This window comes from Larus michahellis, chromosome 3 (genome assembly GCF_964199755.1).
Source record: "Larus michahellis chromosome 3, bLarMic1.1, whole genome shotgun sequence".
Taxonomy (NCBI): domain Eukaryota; kingdom Metazoa; phylum Chordata; class Aves; order Charadriiformes; family Laridae; genus Larus; species Larus michahellis.
The window spans coordinates 8,544,824-8,568,008 of NC_133898.1; the positions used below are offsets into that span (position 1 = coordinate 8,544,824).

The following is a 23,185-nucleotide window of genomic DNA, read 5'->3' on the forward strand; positions in this document are numbered from 1 at the left end:
GTTTTCACAGAGGTACCACAGCATGGCAGGGGTGGGAAGGGCCCTCTGGAGATCGCCCAGTCCAAGCCCCTGCCAGAGCAGGGTCACCCAGAGCAGGTGGCACAGGAGCACGTCCAGGCGGGGTTGGAATGTCTCCAGAGACGGAGACTCCACCACCTCTCCGGGCAGCCTGTTCACTTGGTGTTACCCAAATTCTTCACCCTGGCTGAAAAATGAAAAAGTCAAGTCACTTAAAGCCCGAAATTACCCAAGGGAGTGAGGCGCGGCCGTATTTCTATTGCATTGCATTTCTTCCTGCAAATAACAAGCAAAAGACGAGCTTTTGCAGCAGGGAGGGGTGTGCGGTGAGCGCGGCGCGTGCTGCCGTGCTCCTCCGCCACCCGCAAACCCTGCCCCGTCTTGCACTACGCCTTGGGAGATTTGTTTCCAATGAAGGTATTGATTTCTCCCTTCTCCCCCAAATTGGGTTTTAATTAAATGGCATCAAGGATTGAGATGCGTGCAGCTAGAAAACTGAATTATATACACACGTGATATACTTGTAAGTTTTCCCTGCCAAATACTGTAATACCTGTTGCAAGCGATGTATGTTGGTTCCATTTTAAGTCAGGATTCAATCAAGAAATCTGAACCGTGTCTGTTACGCTTTGGGTGAGCGTCATCTCTTCGATAAGCTAGCTTTATTTCCAGCTGGTGAGTGCATCTGACTTTGTAACATTTTAAGAATAATGAGCTCGCTGTGGGTTGTGGAGGTGGAATTATCTGAAAAAGCAGGAGCCGTTCGCCTGAGCGCGTATTAGATGCCCGAGCTGCCCGGCAGCTGCGTCACTGCTATTTGAGTCACTCTCCGGGATTTTAATGGAAATAACTGGAAACCCGCTTGTGTTAGGTGCCGTCCTAAACACCAGTCCAGGCTGGGACCCGCTTTTATAAATCACCTAAATCATGATTTTGAGTTGTGGGCATGAACAGTGTCTGTCTTGTTTCAGTCTCCTGGATATTTTGGGTGATAAAGGCACGCGGGGGAGAGAGTACACTCCTGTCACTGCAGATTTAAGTCACGCGTGCTGCACCCATCTATTTCTTCCCTTGCCGATTCATTTTCTTTCTTTTTGCCATGTTTTATCCCATTATGTTCTAGGTTGGCTTTGGCCACATGAAATAAAATGCGGTGCCGAAGTCCAGTATGACACAAGAAGTTGGTGTGGGGTTTGGTTTTTTTTGGTATGTAGGTAAGTCAAGTCCTGACGAGGTCCCGTATTAATGATTTACAGACAAAAATACAGAGCTTAAAAGAGAGGGAAGTGGGAATAAACTAGCCCTGTGCGATCTGCAAACATGTCTGGAAAACCAGTTTGCATTGCTGATTTTGAAGAGTATGCTAAAAAATTTCTGCCCAAATCAGTGTATGATTATTACCGATCCGGAGCAGGTGACCAGGAAACGCTAGCAGACAACGTAGCAGCATTTGCAAGGTAGGAGGATAATTTAAGGCTGGGGTGGGAGGTGGGGGATGTAAATTCTCCTTTATTAGTAGATGTGGTGCAATATTAGATGTCTTTGTGTGAACAAAACTCAATTTTTCCTGAAACTTTTTTTTTTTTTGGTTTTTGTCAGAACGACTCTCAAATAATTCATTTTCAGAACAACTGTCTCTCCCCTTTCACTCCTCCACCTAACGCTTTCTGTCAAAAAGCAGTCCCTAAAATCCATTAGCGTCTTTTTAGTTTTATCTGTATTTTATTTCTCTTTGTTAATATACGTTTTCTAAAGAGTCCTTCGGCTCCAATACCTAATCAGCTGATGAAACTGTAATTCCTACATGTTGGGCTATAATGCAGGCAGGGGATCCATGTGGTGGGATTGTACCTTTTCAGCTCCTGAGTCAGTTTTGCTTTTTTGCCTGTTCCCCCTGAACTGAGCGAGTTCCGCAGCCTTCCCTGTAAGGGCTTGTGCGGCATCGCTGGATCAGTGCTGCGCGGCCGAGCAAAAAGGAGCTGTGTACCCGAGCTCGAGCCAGCCATGAAAGCCAAGGCTCAGCCCTGGGTGGCCAAGCCGTGCTCGAGGGGCCTCCAGCAGAAGTTCAGCACTTCGCCAGGAAATATTGTAAACGATGGGAACTATTACATACCGGTTTTGACTCTGGCTGGCCCCCTGAACTGGTGTCAAAACCTGAAAGCAGGACACCCTGAAGTACAAGGTCGACGCAATGTAAGTCGGCGTTTGCTGTCAGATTCGGTGGGAAAGCGTCAAAACTTGCGTCGAGTCCGTTGGTTCCTCGTCCCCTGAATCTCCGCTGCCGCTCTGTCCCCAGAGCGTCGGCCCAAGCGCCGCGGAGGAAAGGCGGCAGCTGGAGGCTGCGGGTGCTCTGTTGGTGCAGACATTTAACCCCCCTGCACTTGTCTTTGCTAATCTCTAAAGGCTTTGTCTTAAATCCCTCTGAGCCTAACAAACTAAAACAAGATTTTTTTTTTTTTTTTTTTTTTTTCCAATTTGCCTTTAGTCTTTCTCCCTCCCCATTTTGCTTTTCTGCTGTAGAGCAGCAACCCTGCTTATGGCTCCGGTTGCCTTTCCATAGGCTATGAGCAATTCAGCTGGAAATCCCTTGCAGCTTTAGCAAGGCTCTGGGAAACTCGGTAGTAATTAGTTTAACAGCATCTCAATGGCCAGATCCCAGAAGTCAGGCCAGAACCCTCATTTTAGGGACACATATAGGAAAGCTTTATGATGTCAGGAGAAGAAGAAAACTAACCTCCGCTGTGACTCCTTATTCCAGACCTCTTAGTTTTATGCGGAATCCCCCATCGCGGATTGGAAATCCCTCTGTGCTTGGTGCTGTTCTAACACAAGGCAAAGGCTGCTCCAGCTCCAAGGAGTGAATAGCAGATGTAGCAGTGCTCACCCTTATTTTTATTTTATTTTTTTTCTTTGTAATGCTTCCAGATGCTGCGATGTTATTTGCCCTGGTAAAACCGAAATGAGCCATTAAGGAAAGGACACTCAGAGGACGTGCTCAGAGGCAATAAACTGTAGTAGTAGTGAACTTCTTACTACTAACTGTTAGAGCTAATCATGATTAAACAGCAGTTGGATCTAATCTGCCCGGAGACGGGCTGACAAAAAGCTGGGTGTATCCACTTGGGTCTGGAAGTAGATGTTAGTGGTGAGATAAGAGCTCTGCTCTTCAGACTCTGCTCTGAAGTCGTCTCCCACCGCGGGGGCAGATTCCTGCGATAAGACCTCCTGGCATCTGGCTGGTCACCTGTGGGGCTCAGGCTCCTCTCCTCTTTCCTGGCATCTTCTGTCATCTCTTCAGCAAGGGCCTCTGGTTTTAGGCGTCCAGACTGCGGAGCTTGCAGGCAGCCTGGGATTCAAGGAGCTATTAATCGGCAGTGCCTTGAACAGCCTGAGACATTAAAAAAAGGTAAATGAAATTTGCCAGGTGGCTAAAAGGCCCTCAGTGCTGGGCTCCTGCTCCTCGGCAGCGAAGGTATGAAGGGGATGGAAGCTGTGTTTCTGCCTCTGCTCCCCCTCACTTTGTATATTTGTCTTAAAGAAAACAAGATCTAATTTCCGCCGTAGCTTTAGGCCATTTAAATCTCTTCCAAAAAGGCAGTTAATAAAGTCTAAAAGACCTGACGAATGGAGCGTGCTCTATTAAATCATCAAACAAAAAAAGAACCTGTCGACAGCCAAAGAGCGAGGTCACGGGGCAGAGATGCCGGAGTCAAAGCTTTGCTTGTTACCTTTCCATCGCTCTGTACCTGCGGCTCTTTCTGGGCGTCCCCCAAAGCACCGAAGAGGGGGGTGGGGTGCTGCTGGGCGCCCGCAGCTCAGCGGGAGGGGATGGGCATCGCAGCTGGTGCCATCTGCTGGGGCTTGCCACCTCGAGCTGCATGGTGTGGAAAGGATGCAGGGCTGGAGCACGGGTACAGTGATTTACAGCTTTGTGGGCAAACGTGCTCTTTTGTCCGTCCGTAATGAGAAGGAGATGATAGTAAAGGTGGTCAGAGTTAAAAATAGCCCTAATGTAGCACTGAAAAACCCAAGTTAAATCATTCTCAACATTTCTAGTGCCTTCCTGTACCCGTCTGTTTGCAAACTGGGATATCTCCATTAAGCAGCCTGCGCTTGCTGCCTGCGGCCAGGTGGACCTTCCCCTCCGCAGAGGTGACCCCTGGAATGGGCCGCTGAAGCTTTGTGGGGGCACGTCGAGCACAGGGCTCCACCGCGACACCTACAGCGGGTCCCACTGGCTGCTGCTGAGGGACAACGCGCGGTGGCGGATTCCTGTTCTCTAAGCACATGGGATGCCGCCGTTAACGGTTCGTTAGACCGTGTTTGCAATGGCTTCCTGGCGACACGTCTAGAAAAGGTAGAAACCTGGTACCAAGACTTTACGGTATTTTGGTTTATAAGGCCTGTTTGACATGCGGAATTTTTGAAGTCTTTGTTTTTTTCCTTGATGCTGTTGGGAGAAGGATGGCCCAATTGTTAAGGATGGCGGACTGCTCCTCGCTCTGACTCTCACACGGTTCTTCTGTGTCTCTGAGCAGGTTACTGTGTTTTTTTTTCCTCCCTGTTCCTGAGCGCAGCTGGTGGGTAAATATAAAGTGAGATGGACTTTACGCCCCCGAGGCGCCAAGGTCACAAAGTCAGATGACTCTGTGAAAGAAACCAGTACGTTCAGCTTCATTCCCCTCTGCCAGAGAGCTCACATCCGTGTCTGCTGCCCAACGCTCAGCCACATGCGGCTTCAGGACACAGGATTCAGCCTGGCGATCAACTTTTATAGTTCATTTAAATATTTATAGATATGTGTACAAATGTTTATGCTTAAATGGAAAAGGAGAAAGCACGAAATTGAACCAGAAGCATGAGTTGTTAGCCCATACCTTTGTGGTACAAGATTATTCGGGTGAGAGAAACTGCTGGGATCGTATTTGGAGAAAAATCAGTGTTGGGCTTGTCTGGGAGCTCTTTATATTTTTGGCAACCAAATGGTTGCATTTATGGAGAAATAAATAGATTGTTATTTAGGACTGACCTAGCAAATGAATGGTACTTTTGATAGATTCTGGAATACGTTTGGAATGACCCGTGCGATTTTTGGAGCAGTGCAATCCATACCCATTAGATTATAAAATGAATGTCCTGGCCTTTTGGCAGCACAGGAGCTTGAAGTATTTTGGACCTGTAATCAGATACCAGAGTATAAAATGTCTCCGAAAGGCCAGTGTTTAAGATGAGGTAAACACCAGGTACAGTAAGTCTCCTCTGGCTTCCAGTTCTTGTGGGATTGAGGGAAGAACCGGAGCTCACGTATCGACACCAGTGTGTTCCTGCTGAGGCCAGATAATTATTTTTTACTCATATTTTTTAAACGACGTGGAGGTGGCACTGGCATGAGTGAGGCATTAAGGCCAGAGAACATGATTTCGGGTGTCGGAGCATCCGTTACTCCTGATGGCGTCTGACTGTGTTCAACTTGCATTTGCTCCACGTCCCGAAACACCGTGTGTCTTTCCAGCTCCGTGCCGGCTCCCCATTAAATTCGCTCGCAAGTTGTCAAGGAACCAACGGGCCTGAATGGAGAATAGATTTCATGACAAGGTCGGGTCCCCTTTAGCTTGGCGGCATTCAAGAAATCAATCTGAAATCTCCCCTTTCGGCATTTTAATGAAGGAGGACGTCTGCGTGTAGGAACACGTTTCTGTTAATCCGCCGTGACACGTTCTGCCACCGACTCCCCGGCGGCCTCTGGAGAAGACGGGGTTTGTTGTCATGTGCGAGGAGCAGCAGCCGCTGGTTTATCGGTGACAGCATCGATGGGTATTTCTCTGCAGCTGTATCGTCTTGTAGCTAGGTGTTAAGGGTGTTAAAATGAGCGGGCACATAAATAATTTAAATATTGGTTAAAAAAGCAAGGCTGGCAATGTGATTTGGGGTCAAACAAGCTCGTGAAGTTGTAGGAGGGAGAAAAGGAAAGGAATGCTTGCAATAATAAGTTGATTACGTTTCTGCGATGCCTTTCACCTCGGATTTGCAGAGCGCTGCGGGAAGAGTTGCCGCGCGGATGGTGAGACACCCTGGGAGAGAAAATCAGTTTTCCTGAAGCAAAAGCAGCTGTTGCTCAGCCTGGCCCAGCACCAGCTCCTGCCCCTCGGGGCGGGAAGCGGAGCTGTAGGGGAGATGAAGGCAACAAAGTGGGTTGGAGTTGGGATGCCTGAACGGCACATCGTTGCCCCCAGTGCGCTGCTTGCAATGCAGCACCGAGGGATTATTTAGCACGGATTTTTGGAAGGAAAACAACAAGAGCTGCTTCAAAATGTGTTGCGGTTTGAAAATTTCAGCATTTCTCACAGCTGAAAATGAGTGGGGAAAGCAGTGAGTGCTTCCCTCCTACCAAACTGCAAGATAATTTACATTCTGAAGCTTTTGAACAGAGAGGGAAAAGAAAAAAAAAAAAAAACCAAAGAAACCCCACATTAATCCCCCCTCCTTTCCTTTCATCCTTCCTTCAAAACAGCGTTTAGCTGAAGATTCCTAAATCGGGGGTGCTCACTGCCCGCCCCGCTGCGTTGTCTTCCCGCTTCCAGCTGGGAAGAAAGATGCGCTCACTTCCCGTTGCTGATTGCGGCACGTGAGTGCGGACTTGGCTGGGAAAAAAAAAAAAAGGGTGATGAGAAGATTAAAAAAAAAAAAGGGTGATGAGAAGATTAAAAAAAAAAATAAATCAATTTTTTTACAAAATATCCAGGAAATCTTTTGACTCAAAGATGTGGAGGAAGCAGGTGGTGTGTGGCAGCCTGACGAAGGCAATCTGCTCTTGGGGTTTCGCTTGCTGTTGTTAAGGGCGTTTCTCTGTGGCTTGTCCAGAAAGTGCCTCACTTCAAGTGTCCGGCAAAATCGCAGCTGAAATCAGCCATGTTTTCAAAGCGAGATCAGGTTTTAGTTAAAGAATCCTTTAAAGAATAATAAGGTAGGATCACCTTTTGGTGTTTTTCCTGGGACCCAGTAAATACTCAGTTAAGAGTATTGACTTGATCTTGGCCTAGGGGGTGTGACCCGACAAGGTGTGAGGGGAAGAGAAGCCACAGAAGCCACCTGGGAGAGACATTTACATTCGAAGTCTGGGTCTAATGAGCTTGAAGACCCCTAAAAGCTCGTGGACGGAGTAATGTGATGGTACGTGAAGGTGAGCAGGAAGGAGGCTGTTCATCGCTGCTTGGAACAGCGTCGTTTTTCCTGTATACGCTTTTGGGAGGATTTTTGCTCTTTCCATTTCTTTTCTCAGTTAAAAGCACTACAGAAATGTTGGTCGTTCTGGGCCGGCCCTCCTGCATGTGCTTTGAGACGGCCGTGGTTTGCACCAGGTAAAAATGTGGGACAGCAGAGAAACTAGCAGGCTGGGGAAGAGGGAGATGCTTCACATCCTTACGCTTTTGAGTTTGACCGTAAAAAATCAGCAAGGTTATTAGATTGTTTTCTTTGTATTTGCTGGGAAAAGATGTCTCAGAGCTGGGAGAAAGCCTTCGGAACGAGGCTTAGGAAGAAAGGGGGAGAACAAAGTCATGTTTTCTTTGTCCCACCCTCAGCCCATCCTCCCCCGAAAAATAACAACGCGATACAATAGCCTGAAAACAAGTCTGAGGAGACATACTTGCAGTGTGTGTCTTGGCATCGAGTAATACGGCTGACTCCCACAACTACGCGTCTCTTTCCAAGCACCATAACCATCTTTCTCCTCCCCGGGGAGCGCTTCCTGGAGAGCTGGCACGGCCCCGTGCTCTAGGGCTTCAGAAACTTGGGTGTCAGCCTGGCTCTGTCCCAGCCGCCTTATGGAAATGTCTCTTGATCTTTCCGTAAAACGAAGAGATTGTGTCTTTTCTGTTGTGTGGGGGTTTTTTTTTTTGGTTGGTTTTTTTTGTTGTGTTTTTTTTTCGTTTTTTTTTTTTCCCCTCCCTTGTCAGCTTAATATGCAAGCTCAAGCTGACCATTAATTGCTGTTGGAGCATAGTCTAAAGGTAACAGTGGCTCTGATTGCTATCTCCTTGCTAGTCATACTAGTCTCAGGCTTTCTAGGCCTGAGCAGGTAGCCAGGCTCAGCAGCACTAGAGCTTAAGCTGTTAATTATTTTCTGTAGTTAAGATTCAACAGCCATCATCTCAAAGTGCAGAGTCCTTTCCGAGGGAGGGATGCCTTAGCCGGAGGTCCATGCGTACCCTCCTACTGCTCGCAGGGAGCCTTTGGCCTGGCTCAGAGCCCCTGCCATTGCACACCCTCTTGTGGCTTCTCCTCACAGTGGCTGCGCTGCACCAGCCCCTGGATGGCGAGGAAAAAAGCCCAATTTCACAGGTACCGCCAGGAACGCGACCCTATTAAGCCAAGTTTGGATACCGCGGTGTCATCTAGTTGACCTCATCGTAAGAGGGATCGTGATGCTGCTGTTGTGTGCGTGTGTGTGTGGGAAATAAATTTCTGTGTGTGCAAGCATGTGATGCCATTACACGTGTGTGCAAGCATGTGATGCCATTACACGGCACATGCAGGAGAACAGGGTGATCAGGCCCAGTCAGCATGGGTTTGTGAAGGGCAGGTCATGCCTATCAAACCTAATATCCTTCTATGATAAGGTGACCCACTCAGTGGATGAGGGAAAAGCTGTGGATGTTATCTACTTGGATTTTTGCAAAGCTTTTGACACCGTTTCCCACAGCATTCTCCTGGAGAAACTGGCTGCTCATGGCCTGGACAGGCGTACTCTTCGCTGGGTAAAAAACTGGCTGGATGGCCGTGCCCAGAGAGTGGTGGTAAATGGAGTTAAATCCAGTTGGTGTCCAGTCACAAGTGGTGTCTCCCAGGGCTCGGTGCTGGGGCCGGTTCTCTTTAATATCTTTATCAATGATCTGGATGAAGGGATTGAATGCACCCTCAGTAAGTTCGCAGATGACACTAAACTGGGCGGGCGTGTTGATCTGCTTGAGGGTAGGTTGGCTCTGCAGAGGGATCTGGACAGGCTGGACCGATGGGCTGAGACCAATGGTATGAGGTTCAACAAGGCCAAGTGCCGGGTCCTGCACTTGGGTCACAACAACCCCATGCAGCGCTACAGGATTGGGGCAGAGTGGCTCGAAAGCAGCCCGACAGAAAAGGACTTGGGAGTGTTGGTTGACAGCCGGCTGAATATGAGCCAGCAGTGTGCCCAGGTGGCCAAGAAGGCCAACAGCATCCTAGCCTGTATCAGGAATAGTGTGGTGAGCCGGACTAGGGAAGTGATCATCCCCCTGTACTCGGCACTGGTGAGGCCCCACCTCGAGTACTGCGTTCAGTTTTGGGCCCCTCGCTACAAGAGGGACATTGAGGTGTTGGAGCGTGTCCAGAGAAGGGCTACAAAGCTGGTGAGGGGTCTGGAGGACAAACCTTATGAAGAACGACTGAGGGAGCTGGGGTTGTTTAGCCTGGAGAAGAGGAGGCTGAGGGGAGACCTTATCACCCTCTACAACTACCTGAAAGGAGGTTGGAGAGAGATGGGGGCTGACCTCTTCTCCCTGGTGACAAGTGATAGGACGAGGGGAAACGGGTTCAAGTTACGTCAGGGGAGGTTTAGATTAGATATTAGGAAACATTTTTTCACTGAAAGGGTTATTAAACATTGGAATAGGCTGCCCAGGGAGGTGGTAGATTCACCATCTCTGGAGGTGTTTAAAAAAAGGGTAGATGGGGCACTGAGGGACATGGTTTAGAAGTGGCTCTTGTCAGGGTAGGCTAAAGGTTGGACTCGATGATCTTAAAGGTCCCTTCCAACCTCAACAATTCTATGATTCTATGATTCTATGATGTCCAGCCTGACTGCAATAAACTGTAATTTGAGATGAAGCGTGTTTTACTTTGCTCTGTTTTGGAGCCAGCTTCCATTTGTACCTGAGCTGAAGGCTCCAGTGGAGAATAAAGCCCAGCTCTGGGCCGATGTGGTTTCTGGCAGACACGTTGAAGGCAAAGCAAGGTTGGGAACGGTTGAGCGGATGCTGGGCCACATCATTCAAGGACTAGATTGTAATTTGCCCTATTGGGAAAGCAGTTGTGCTACTCCGTCTTTTCCAGCACCAAATTCCAGTGGCTGTGTTTGGTCTTTTCCTGGAAGTCTGGGGTCCCTGCGGTACGACGGGCTGTCCCTGGAGCTGCAGCTGTAGTCCCTGTGACTACGTGTTGCACGGCAGCTGGTGACCGGGGCCTCTCCAAGCAACGCAACTCAGTCTCTGTGCCAGCAGTGGATTTCCACCTTCCCTGAGCTGAGGAAAACCGGGGCAGCCATCCTGCCCACCTGCTTCCCACGGGAAGAAACGTGGCAGCTCGCTTCTGCGCAGTCTCTTTCCAGAGACCTGTGCCGTGGGGACTGGGAGGACCAAGCATATTGGTCAGGATAATTTTATCCCCTGTAGCTCCCTAGTCCATAGGAGAAATAACCAGGGGAGGCTGATGGCTTCTCCTGTTCCTGCGCACCCTCTGTCATCCAGTTCTGCCCCAATGCTTTTGGGGAGGCTGAGACTCACCGTGAACCGTATTATTTTGCAGGTCCTGTCTTTTCTTTCAAATGATACCAGCCAATAATGTTCAAAGGCCTCTTTCACCATCCATGGGTTTCGGTCCCTCCTTGCCTGCTCCCTCCTGGCTTTGTGCATTTTGTGGGTCCTGCTGCAGCTCTGGGTCATGCAACGAGGTTCTGCTCCAACCCCAACACAGCTTTAACCATGTTTCTCCTGACAGCAGGAAAATCTGCTCTTGCCCCTTAGGAACTGTAAATAACCCCGATGGTGCAGGCTTTTTATTCTCTTTATTTGTCTCGGTGTCAGATGGAAGCTGTACCCCCGGGTGCTCAGGGACGTGTCGGTAATGGACCTGTCAACTTCAGTCTTGGGGCAGAAAATCAGCATGCCAGTGTGTGTCGCGGCGACCGCTATGCAGCGCATGGCTCACGCGGACGGGGAGACGGCTACTGCTAAAGGTAAACCACACAAAGTCCCCCCCGCGGTGAATTAGAGAGGAACGGAGTAATACCGTGCCTGCTGGCTGTGAAGCCTGGCTTGGTTTCTTGCTCCAGATGCTGTGGCCAGGATGGGTTTGAGTTGCTGCTCAAGAGTAATTGGGTTTATTTTTGGTTTTGTTTTTTACCGTTTTCCTTTGCCTGTTCTGTGCTTGGGTTCTCCCTTGCCATGAAACAGGGATGAGAAATGCGGGATGAGAGAGGGGAATTGTTTGTAACAAATACAACATGAAAACCTACATCTATCTATACAGCTTCCTATACATTCTATAAATATAACTATATATATATATTGTCATGGCAACATACTTCCAGAACGTAACAGAACTGTTCCTAGAAATTCAGGAGCTTTTGCTTGTCTGGGAAAAATACTCGCTTTGAAGAGATCTCTTCGCGAGCGCCCCAGGGAGCCAGCGAGATAAGGGCCCTCTGGGCTGGATGCTGCGCAAAGGTGCTGCCAGCACGGAGGCTGCAGCCTAAAAGGCTGCAAGAAACGAGATGTTGGCCAGAATTCGGGTGTGAAATGGTTTCTTACTCCTTGAACCCGGGCTGCAGGATGACGCAAGATCGGAGGAAGAGATCGGAGGAAGAGATCACAGGGGGTGCCCGTTGCATATAAACTGCATTTTGCTGCGTGTCTTGGTGCTCTAGCACTAAATGAAAAAGGATGCAGAACCTGAAGAGGCAATATTTAAAAAAAAAAAAAAATAATCCTGTGCATGATTGAGCTATTCATTTAACAATGTTTTCGTGACCAATGCAGCGAATGCTAGTGTGAAGTGAGTCTAATTATCTGCCCTGCAGTGGGAGCTGGTCTCAAGTCTCATTAAAAAGCCGCATCGCTGCGATGTGCGCCGTGATGGGCTGCAGCACGACTCCAGCAGCAACCTCTGTAACAGCAGCTTTCTCCGCTTTTATAGTATGTTTGAGGATACGTTTTTCTCTTTCCCAAGAGATTCATTAGGAAGCTAAAGACTTTTATGCCTATTGTATGTGCCGGCGCGTTCCACACGATGGAGCTCCAATACCTTGAATTGGTTTGAGAAGCAGCGTCCAGTGCGATGCCTTGGTGCTGTCCTGGCCTTTGGCAGCTCTTGCGGATTATTTCTGGCCCGGGTTATGCTGGGAGGAAACTCTGAAGCACTATACCGTTGAGAGCAAACATATTAACGCAATGTTAAGAAACACACAAAATTCAGGATGTTCCTTAACAAAAATTCCCACCGATACCACGGCCCGGCGTGTTGTAAGGCATAAATCTCTAACGGCAGGTAGGGCTGAGTGGTACAACAAGGCTGACTACCGGGGCTGAGTTATGGTTGTGATAGATAACTTTAATTTTGGAATTCCCTGACTTCTGTACACTTAGATTTTCAAACTTTAACGTATGATTATTGCATTTAATGTGCTTAGGTTTTCAAGCTAGGAGAGTGTGACGTCCTGGCGACGGTTTGAATGTGCAGTCAGATAAACATATCCATGGGAGTTGGTAAATTTTTTGTTGCTTTCGAAGGAGAACGTAATTAAAATCACACCCTCTGTATTGCATTAGTGTTTCTTGTAGAAAAAAATACGGCTTTGGTTTTGTGCTCTGTTAGAGGTGGAGTGGGGCATTCAGTGCCAAGCTTTTCGTTTGACCTTATAAGATGACAGGGATTAGCTGTAAAGTACACGTTTGGCTAAAAGGTTCCCTTAAACTTGGGACATTCGGCATCAGGGGTTTTGATACATCCAGCTTCTTTTAAATTCTGCACTATCTCTGAAACATAAGAGAACAGATTGTTGATTGCTTTAAATCGGCTTTTGCTTCAGCTGGACCAGCTTATGCCAGTCAAGAAGGTCTGATCCACAGTTTTGTGGCCTTTGGAAAACCTGGCGTACTTTGTAAGATTGACTTTTGGCTCGGATGTGTAGGAAGCGATGTATGTGGTGGTGTCTCTGCTGTCGTGATGGCCCTTGAAAAGCCCGGCATGGTCTCAGTCTTGTCCCTTCCCAGCCAGGGAAGCAGGTGGTGTGTGCCCCGGCTCCTGTCGGTGCCACAAGCAACACATCTGCCCAGTTGGGATTAAACCCCGAGAGATAATCTTGGGTTCCCACCACCTTTACCCGCAGAGCAGGGTGGTGCAGGCAGCAGCAGCTCCTTCCCCTTCCTCTTTGGATTTCAAGAACCATGCCTGATCCTCCCAGGGAGGATGCAACAGCATTTTGCTTTGCACTGCTCCGCTCTTTCAGTGGGTTTGCCTGCGGGTCGCAGTGTAAATGTCGTCTCCAGGGACAAGGGCATGTCATGGTGGGCCTCCTTAGGTAAAACTGCTCACCCTCACAACCCCGCACGTGGGGGCTTGTCAGGGTTTTGGGAGCTGCTGCGCCTCGCTGCTGCTGCTCCTCGAGGGATGGATGATGCTTCTCCCGCAGCAACCAAAACCGGTGGAGAGGAGCGTGCACCTTACCCAAGATAGGGCAAAGTCCGGCAGCTTGCCTTAAAGACACCTCCACTGAAAATTCTGTTTCATTAGTAAAAGATCTTTTTTGGGAAAAACATTCAGTTGTGATTTTAAAAGTTACTGGTGACGGGCAATCCAACGCAACATAGATTATTCCAAAGGTTAACTAATTCCACTCCGAGCGGTATAAACTGTGATTGTGGTCAGACCTCGCACAGCTTCAAATCCAGATGTTGCATTTTGCTATAATTCTGTCAGCTAGGCTTTTTTTTTTTTAAAAAAAAAAAAAAAGGAGGAAAAAAAAGATATTTGTCCATATAGGCTGTAGTAAGGTTGCTCCTCAGTTTTCTCTGACATGTCTAAATGGACCTGGAGTCCTTCCTTCTAGAGAACGCTCTCTTGTCCTTGAAACAACTTCAGGGACTTTGGCAGTTGTTCCAGTTTTTCCAGGTCGGTCTTCAAGTATATTCCCCAGCATTTTAGTTGTAGTTCATCAGTGTATGTGGCAATTTTCCAAATAATGGATTTTCTGTTCAGTAGAAACTGAAAAATTGGGAGGAAAATTGTTTTGGATTAACTGAAATGTTAAATTTGTTCCAAACCACAATGTTTTATTTCATTTTCCTACTAGCTAATGCTTTTAGCCATAGTTCTGTTTTGAAACAAAAGTGTTAGCTCAGAAGAAAACATTTCCATTTTGAAAATATCAACACATGACATTTTGACTTAGGCGATTTTTTTTCTTGTCCTTCCCACTCCAATTTCAACCTCTTTAACTAAAACTACTTGCCAATTTGATGAATAATCTTAGCCATCATTAAAGAGCAAAGAGCTATTCTCAACACACTTTTCAACAGAATTTTTCTGATTCTACATGATGGGTTTTTTTTCACTTGTTCATGAGGAGATTCGCTATTCCTCCATACAAGGATGTTAATTTGCCATCCTGACTTCATGCTGCGCTTCAAACCAGTGTGGTCCCCGTATCGTCTCCCTGAAAGTCCCGTAGTGCTCATGCTCCTGTAAATAAGACCCACCTTCACGTGCACCGAAACAAAGTCTTGCGCACCGCCCATCTGCTGAGCAAGAAATAGCAATTTTTTTGAAAGCTTAACTGATTGTAAACAGATATATAGCACTACTTTGAGATTTCTATTCTGTTTATACTGCTGCTAATTACATAGCGCTCTCTTACTGACCGGCTACCTTACATTCTCCTGTTTTAGCCCGGGGGGGTATTGCAATACCTGACTTCTCTCAGACTTGCTGAAAAGCCCGACTGTTTTCCTGGCCGGATCTTTTGACAACTTTAAATGCCAGTTGCTCAGATCTGATGATTTTATGTTTACCCTCTGCAATTGCTCTCAAGCAACTTTCTGAGTTACTGCTGACGCAAGAAGGGTTTCACCATCACCTGTGATGTGACTGCACGCTTTGCTTTGCCAAATAGAGAATAGGAATATTGACTGAAAAGCTTCCCCCCCTGGTTTTAGTTACTGGCAGCTCTATCATTTCCACTGGAGAGGGAGCAGCTCTTAACAGACTTCTACTGTGCTTTTTGTTTGCTTTGATGCTGCTGAGCATCTGAGTTCATGTTCCTTGTGCTCATTGGACATGCCCGTGACTGTGAAGGAGGGATTTTGCAATCTGTTGCTTTTTGTGCTCAGCCACCATGATAACAGCAGGAATTTCTACCCATCTTTCACCTATTTCCTATGTTAATTTTGAGGTATGTCTACTCCAGAGTCATCGAGAGGACAATATTCACGTGGGACAACGTGGCCTGGACTGACCTGGCCCTGACTCCCCCCAGAGACCAGCACGGCCAGGGGCCTTTCTAGTGCAAGTGTAGGCAGGCTGTCTGGCATGACGGCCCTCCTAGACCAGCTAGATCCGTGTTGGCCGCATGTATTTTTCCCTGCTGCCTCCAGCCTTCCTGCACAGCTGACAAAATGCGTTGTGTCAACAAAATGATCGTAGGCACAACTCGCACGCAGTGTTTTGTAAGGGGTAAGTGAGGTAAGGCTGGGCAGGGGATTTCTCAGCCAAGTGTGTTTCGTCAAGAGAGTAACGTTAAGTACTTTAAACAACTCTGTTTCTTAGGAGATGCAGCCCCAAGAACATAGCTACTTCTCTTGAGAAATACCACCGTGACAAAAGGACATCGTGTTGATCCTCTGATGTCCTTTGGCCCCTAGCTTTGGGACAGTGGATTCACTGGTGGATTCAGGGAAGAATGGCCACAGTGGGGCAGTTTGGCTGCCATGCTTCGGGGATGCCCCTAAGAGGGAAACGATGGGAATTTGCACAGCTAGAGAAAAATAGCAAGTTCCCATTCGCATACAAGGTAACCCTGACAAAATACACAAGCTTAAGCTGGGCTCTTCTCCCGTGTCCTCGCCTGAAGTATGTTGCCTCTGGGTTGCCCACTGGGACAGAATCCATACCCTTTGAAACCGCTTAATGAAGTGATGCCCCGTCGGAGGGGGGAAGGAGACTCTGAGGTTTCAGGTTGAAAAAAGGGCTAAAAAAATGTTATCAGTCTGTTCTCCTGGGGACTTCCCAACTGGGTCCTGTTCCGTGGTCTATCTACCTTGATCTGTCGCTATGTGGAGTACTTCAGTTGCATTCCCCAAGGATGAAGAAAGTCCCATTTTATCAAAGTGTTTGTTCCCTGGTGAGAAGGTACGTCCTTGCTGGTGGCTCCCCTGGGCTAAGTACAGTGGGGCTGAGAAACCTGCGTCCGCTCAAGGCGGCCGTGGAGCACCATATCCCTATTCTAGCTGTGTTTGGCCCTGAAATAAAAGGGAGTACAAATAATGCCAAGCTTTATCATCCCGATATTGAAAATTTCCCCAGCCTCCTGTGTGCGGTTCATGCCACGCGCTTTGTGCTGCCATTCACCTCAATGGGAGCCTGCAGCGTGTACAAAGGTAAACGTATGCTTTGGGCAGGGCTGGGGATTAAAAGGTGACCTGGAGGCAAAAAAACCCAAACCCTAAAAGCAGTCTGAAATGACATGAGGAAAGGCTGGTTTACAGAAATCTGATGTTTAAACTCTGGCAAATGTCACATATTGCCGCAAGAGCATCCCGTGGGAATATGGATCTAGTGGTACTGATTTGTAATAATAAATAGAGGTATTTGCAGTGCCCCAAAATTGAAGTGTAAAATACGGTTGTTGGAGGAAATGAATTGCTTCTGTTTTCTTCAGCTGCAGCTAAATGTGCAAGAACTGGGAGTATATTTTTAGCAAAACCTGATTCGAGGTTAAAAACAAAAAAAAAGGAATAAAGAACCTGGCAACACTTCAGGACTATGTATCATATGTTTTTGAAAGTCTAGAAAATTCTCACAATAAGCTTTAAAATGATCACAATAAAGCACAGATCAACCAAACCTGGAACGTGGAATCTCTAAAACTTTGAAAAATTTTGTGTGTGTGAACGTTGAATCTGACCGTGCAGATCCAAAACACACGCGTTGAGCTGGTGCTTTACCAGACAGTCGCTATCTTTACAGGACAGACAAGAGGAATTTTGTGAGTATGCTTTTGTGAAAACGAAAATGCCATAACCCAGTTTGGGACAGTTGAACTCCGATTGAACCAAACTGCTTAAATCTAATCCTAATTAAGATGAAAGCATTGTTTTCTCTATTGCTACGTATGCAGATAAGTTGAAAGGATATTGTGGTATTTTGTGTTTTAAATCTTCTATTCAGTGAATATATTTTATTGTGCAGTTTCTATTTTAATTTTTGCTTTTGTGACTATTCTTGTGTCCGTAGGGCTGTAGCGGTAGACTTGGGAATAAAAGTAAGAATGGAAACAAATGGATACCTAAAGGCAGATGGAACCATAACGTTTACATTTTTCCCTTATCTGATCTGAGGGTTTTGCAATTGCTGGGTTAGCAACCCACCCTCTCCTTCATGAACTCGTATTTGACAGAGCAACAGGAACGCGGGTCCCTTGTTTCTTAGCATCACTTAACAGACTTGATTTGGCAAATCACTTATGGGATTTGTGATGACCCACCGCAGCTGATTTTACCAGGACTTTAGGCATTCAGTATGCCTGGGTTCTTCAGAAGAAACTAATTTCTAGGTATTTAATCTGTGAGAGGGAACTATTTTCAGTAATTTTAAGGGGAGGAATGAAACGACTACAATGTAGAGAGTTCAGGGTCATTGGTACTGTGTTTCCAATGACTGAAAGCTGCCTGGTGGCCCTGGAAAGGCGTAAACCAATTTGTTTGAATAAGCTGTTCATAAGTTTCCACTCTGAGGCTTGTAATCCTGATTTAATAAAATGTTGTCGTAAAGACCACTTTTAATTCCTCGATGGGCTGGAGATGACATTTTGAAACAGAGGTGCATTTACACTAAAAATATGCATACTGCGGTAGACCAAGAAAAATAACACTTTATATAATATTTTTTGAGTTTCACGGCGTGTTTTCCTTTGTATTACATTAAGTGACAGATTACTTGAAAAAGGATAAGTGATAGAATTCTAAAAATGTAATTGTATGAGGTTCGCTGGTTTGTAGTGCAGCCTGGGTTGGAAGTCACCCCAGGGAGGCAGTCAGCACAAAGCCTCCGTCTGCTTGACCCCATCTGGGATTGCTCAATGACATTTAACCTCAGGGCTGCCCACACCTCTGGAGTGATTTCACTCCACAGCTTTTTGAAGGTACAGGAGGAGAGGCCAAAACACACTGGGCATGAGCACCCATCCTTCTGGCCTCAGCAAAGACTTTGGAGACCACTTCTCTGTTGTACCGGCTCATCTTTGAGAGCAGCCCTGAGGAGAAGGACTTGGGTGTTGGTTGATGAGAAGCTCAACATTAGCTGGCAACGTGCGCTCGCAGCCCAGAAAGCCAACTGCATCCTGGGCTGCATCAAAGGAAGTGTGTCCAGCAGGGCGAGGGAGGTGATTCTGCCCCTCTGCTCCACCCTCGTGAGACCCCACCTGGAGTACTGCGTCCAGCTCTGGGGCCCCCAACATACGAAGGTCGTGGAGCTGTTGGAGCGGGTCCAGAGGAGGCCATGAAGATGCTCAGAGAGCTGGAGCACTTCTCTTAGGAAGACAGGCTGAGAGAGAGTTGGGGTTGTTCAGCCTGGAGAAGACAAGGCTCCAGGAAGACCTTATAGCACCTTCTAGTACCTAAAGGGGGTCTACAGAAAAGATGGTGAGGGACTCTCTATGAGGGAGTGTAGCAATAGGACGAGGGGTAACGGTTTTAAACTGAAAGAGGGGAGATTGAGATGAGATATTAGGAAGAAATTCTTTCCTGTGAGGGTGGTGAGCCCCTGGCCCAGGTTGCCCAGAGAAGCTGCGGCTGCCCCATCCCTGGAGGTGTTCAAGGCCAGGCTGGACGGGGCTTGGAGCAACCTGGTCTATGGGAGGTGTCCCTGCCCAGGGCAGGGGAGTTGGAGCTAGATGATCTCTAAGGTCCCTTCCAACCCTAACCATTCTATGACCTTTGTTTTTTGGAGTATTCTGTGTCAGGCCTGCCACCTGGGATGTGTTTCTCACTCTCATTGAGATCAGAATTTCTACTTTTTAATTTGCAGAAGCGTTGAGCTTTATTACACAATGGATGTGGGGTTCCTGTCCTTCAGGGCACGAGGCAGGCAATGAAAGTGTTGAAGAAAAGAACAGTGGAGCTTTCCCCTTGAGTCTTTAAATGAAGCTGCCTGCTGGACTGTGTCCCACTATTTTATTATGCCCCAAAATACTGTGTGGAGATGACAGCAGGCAGTTGCTAGAAGAGCACTTCGAGAAACATAGGTTTAATGCTAGCGAGCGTTTTGGGGGTGGGAGAAAGGCAAAATGTCATGATCAAAATGCTCAAGGGAGAGTGTGGCGGCGGTGAGGAGGACTGATGGGCAATGTCGAGAATGACAGACCCAAAACACCAATCTGCAGCAATGTGGCAGTGTACAAAAAATTGGAAGCCTTAAATGCAATTTTTGGGATTTTTTTTTAGATCATTTAAAACTGTGCGTGTGTGTATGTCCTTAAATGTATACGCCAAAATTTCTGTCGAGTGGTATCCCGGCGTTAGGGGCTTAAAAAAAGGTTCCCCATAGGAGAAAGAATTGTTAATATGGGTTAGGCTTAGTTTGATTATAATATATTTTATTTCTAGTATTGAAGAAGAACAACGTGCGGACAGCAGTCACCAGAAATTTGTCTATAAAGACAGGGAATAAGGCAGAGAGCCCTCACAGCAGCCCACCGCTGTTAGTAACTGCTAACTATTCATGTAGCCTTCCCTGGAAGGCTGAAAATGTGTTAACGCTGAGGAAAGGCCGTGTGAAATTGTGTGCTGACACACCCTCGTGAGCCAAGTGCTCCTGTTTAGAGCACCCTCTGTGCTTCGGATAGTCTTGAATGTAACTTTTGTGTTTCTCCAGCCTGCCATGCAATGGGGACAGGGATGATGCTAAGCTCCTGGGCCACCTCTTCCATTGAAGAGGTGGCTGAAGCTGCTCCAGCCGGTCTTCGCTGGCTGCAGCTTTATGTGTACAAGGACCGGGAGGTTACCAAGTCCCTCGTGAAGCGTGCAGAGAGAGCTGGCTACAAAGGAATTTTCGTGACAGTGGACACGCCGTTCCTCGGCCGGCGCATCAACGATGTGCGCAACAAGTTCCAGCTTCCTCCCCACCTCAGGTAGGTGCCCGCTGGTGGGATGTGGGATGGGTGCATGGCAGTGCCATGGTCACCATGAGGTGCTGTGGGGAAAATTTTTCTCTGACACAAGGAGTTTCTTCTAGGTGCCACACACTGTGCTGGGCAATAACACTGGGGAACTGAGCACCTGTCTCTTGCTGTGTTTGGGCGATGATCTGCTTTGGGTCAAAACTAAGCTTGCTGTTTGCAGACTGTAAAAGACACTGTGTGCCAGGCAAAATGAGCCTGTGGAGTGATGAAGTGAGAGTGATGGGGGACTTCGTCGTACATCTGTCAATACGTTCTTGGATGCCTTCAAAACTCTTCTGGACACAGCCCTGTGCAACCTGCTCTGACTTTGGACTTGGATCCAGTTGCAGAGTTGGTTGTGCTCCAAATGGGGGCCTGGAGTAAGTGGACCAAAGGTCCCTTCCAAGCGATGTTATGGTCCTTTCTAACTTATGTTATCCTCTGACACTGCACTGGGTCCAGGGCCGTGTTGCTACTGACCACAGAGCTCCTTTCCAAGCAACTTCAATTCTTCTTTTTGTCAAATACAGAAACATGTGGGGATCAGCCTCTCTAAATTCTCCATGAGGACAATTCCCACAATTTCACGTGTGTTTTGTGACATTTTCTATATCTCAAAAGAATTTGTAGCCTCATAATTGACTTCAGCACTAATTCTAGTTCCTCTCTACTTGCAGGGTCTATGAAGCATTTAATTTTAACAGTTATCCAGCACTGTTGTAAGGGCACTGATCTCACTAGCCTTTAGTAAATATAAATCAGTAGACTGTAGAGATCACCCCAATAAGCATACGCTGAAGCGCTGGCACCGTGTTAGCGGTGTATTTAGTGGATGGGATATCCAGGACTTGGGTTTGCAAAATGGAGCTAAAAGTCTTGTGAGAGTCTTGCAAATAGGCCTTGGGTAGTGACTGCAGTCCGCCACGGCATATATTAAGAGTACTGTATATTGCTCTTATTCAGAGCCTGCAAATTAACACAAAAATTGAAAGAAAAAAATTTAGGATAGCTGAATGTATTTAGAAGCAGATTAACTTTGATTTGAGTTCTGGGTGAAAGCTAGTTTGGAATATTATCAATGGATATGAAGTGTTCTTCCTATGTCTCCTAAGGCTGTTATGCTGTGCTATGTACATACTACATGTAACTTGTACATAGCAAGAAATATATCACATCCTGAGGTTTTTCATCTTTTTCGTAATATTCAAATTTAAGATAAGCCGTGGGACTCTGCAATGAATTTGATTCTTCACCTCTCAAGCAAAAAACCCTCCAGAGCCTGGGGTGTCAGATCTCCCCCATACACTTGTACTTGGAGCTAATAGATGGTATGATGAAGGTTGAGAGAGCGACCCTAACTCTTCCTATGATTTCTGTATTAAAGTACAATTAATAAGTAAAGCACCAGAAAACCAAAAATCCCTGACAAATCTAGAATTAAAATATGCCCCTTACAGTAATCCTGCTATAGATCTGTGATTGACAAAACATTGATGGTACACACTGTCATTTTACCTTAAAAAAAAAAAAAAAAAAAAAAAAAAAAATTCTTTAAATAGCTTTTTTGGAGGGCAGTATAATTTTAAGGCCTGGGGTTTTTGAATGAGAGTCAAATAACCCAAAAATATTTGAGGACAGCAATAGAGCGTTTCTGAAACACTTTGACCCCACCTGACTGAACCGTAACAAGGTTTTGTTTGAGTGAACCGTGTGAAATAATGTGAAGTTGGAATAATCTTTAAAGGTTCAAATTAATCACTTCAGATTTCAGAACAACCCTCGGACAGTGTTTTGTTGCAGAGTCGGCGGTGAAACTCCCCTAGCGCAGGGCTCCGCTCAGTTAGGGGATAACTTTTTCTTGGCTTCGGTTTTTCAACAGAGTTTCAAAGCAACAACAAGGTGCCATTGTGCTCAGAAACGTATGTAAGGCAACATTCATTCAAGTGTTGATCTGCGTGTCACAGGCCAAGAAAAACAACAGTTATTTATACAATCTTATCCATGGTTCTGTTTTTCTCTGGGTACCCCACCCTCCACAAACCAACAGCTGAAAAGCTGGATCTTGCTGAGAGCCTGCTCCTTTCCCATTTTCTTCTGGGCCTGGAACTCAACAGAAAAGCCATGTGAAATGCGACTTGTTGCAGGCATGAAATCAGCAGTGAAATCAGCCAGTTTCCATACAAAAATACTGTGCCTTTCCCTAAACGTGGAATATGAGTATAAAACAGTGCAATGTGGAACGAGACAGGGTTTCCGAAGAACAGAGCCATCCGCCTCGTGCGGGACATGGGTGTCCTTGGTGGTACTGCTGTTGCTGGTGGTGGTTTAATGCTTGTGAGCGCTCAGGGGCTGCTTCAGCTTTCTAATATAAGCACAGCCTGTATTTCTCTGTTTGCCCTCCTTTCCCCTTCTCCTGCTTTGCCTAGTAAGGCTGCGAACTCTTCGGTGCAGGGGCTGTCGTTTATCATTCAGTTTCTAGAACTGGTGAGGCTAACTCGGTGCCAATGAGCAAATAATAGCTGGTGTTTTCATGTGAACTTCATTTTTCCTCCCCCTCCTTTTTACAAGGAAACATACAAACAAGACAGAAGGGGAACTGGTCTTGTTGGACAGATGGAAATTCTCAATTCAGGCCGAATGCAAGGCTTCATGCAGACCCATTTAACTCATGGAGCTTAACAAAATTTCACTTCCTCCTTCTCCCCTCCCACCTACCCAATCCCCGATTCCCTCCAGTAGCTGAATTCCCTGGATTTGGGGAAAAAAGACCACCCCAAAAACTAAAAGAAAATTCGCTGCATGAAAGCTAAGGGGTTTTTTTTTGATGGTAAGTAGAGGTGCACCTCTTGACTTCAGTGGGTCCTGGGTTATATCAAGCCAGATTGATGTTCTCTTCTCACTTCCAGGCTGTACTGTTCTAGGGTCTTAACGTCCCACAGTCTCTGATGCGTTTATCCTGACAGTGCTCCTGGCAGATACCGTTAT

At 46.8% G+C, this 23,185-nt stretch overlaps 1 protein-coding gene across 5 annotated transcripts in view; it reads left to right on the top strand.

Moving 5' to 3' along the window:
* The first annotated feature begins 549 nt into the window (after nucleotides 1-549).
* The window catches only part of HAO1 (hydroxyacid oxidase 1), a 30,563-nt gene continuing 7,927 nt past the window's right edge, over nucleotides 550-23,185 (top strand). For 2 of the 5 annotated variants that reach the window (XM_074578494.1, XM_074578495.1), the window contains exons 1-3: nucleotides 1,304-1,475; nucleotides 10,854-11,005; nucleotides 19,915-20,170. In XM_074578494.1, coding sequence (XP_074434595.1) covers nucleotides 1,339-1,475; nucleotides 10,854-11,005; nucleotides 19,915-20,170 — 545 coding nt within the window. In that variant the 5' untranslated portion in view covers nucleotides 1,304-1,338. Of the gene's footprint in view, nucleotides 694-1,303; nucleotides 1,476-7,058; nucleotides 7,199-10,853; nucleotides 11,006-11,443; nucleotides 12,316-19,914; nucleotides 20,171-23,185 lie in introns of those variants that run through there. The other 3 variants (XM_074578497.1, XM_074578496.1, XM_074578498.1) reach the window with 3 other exon arrangements.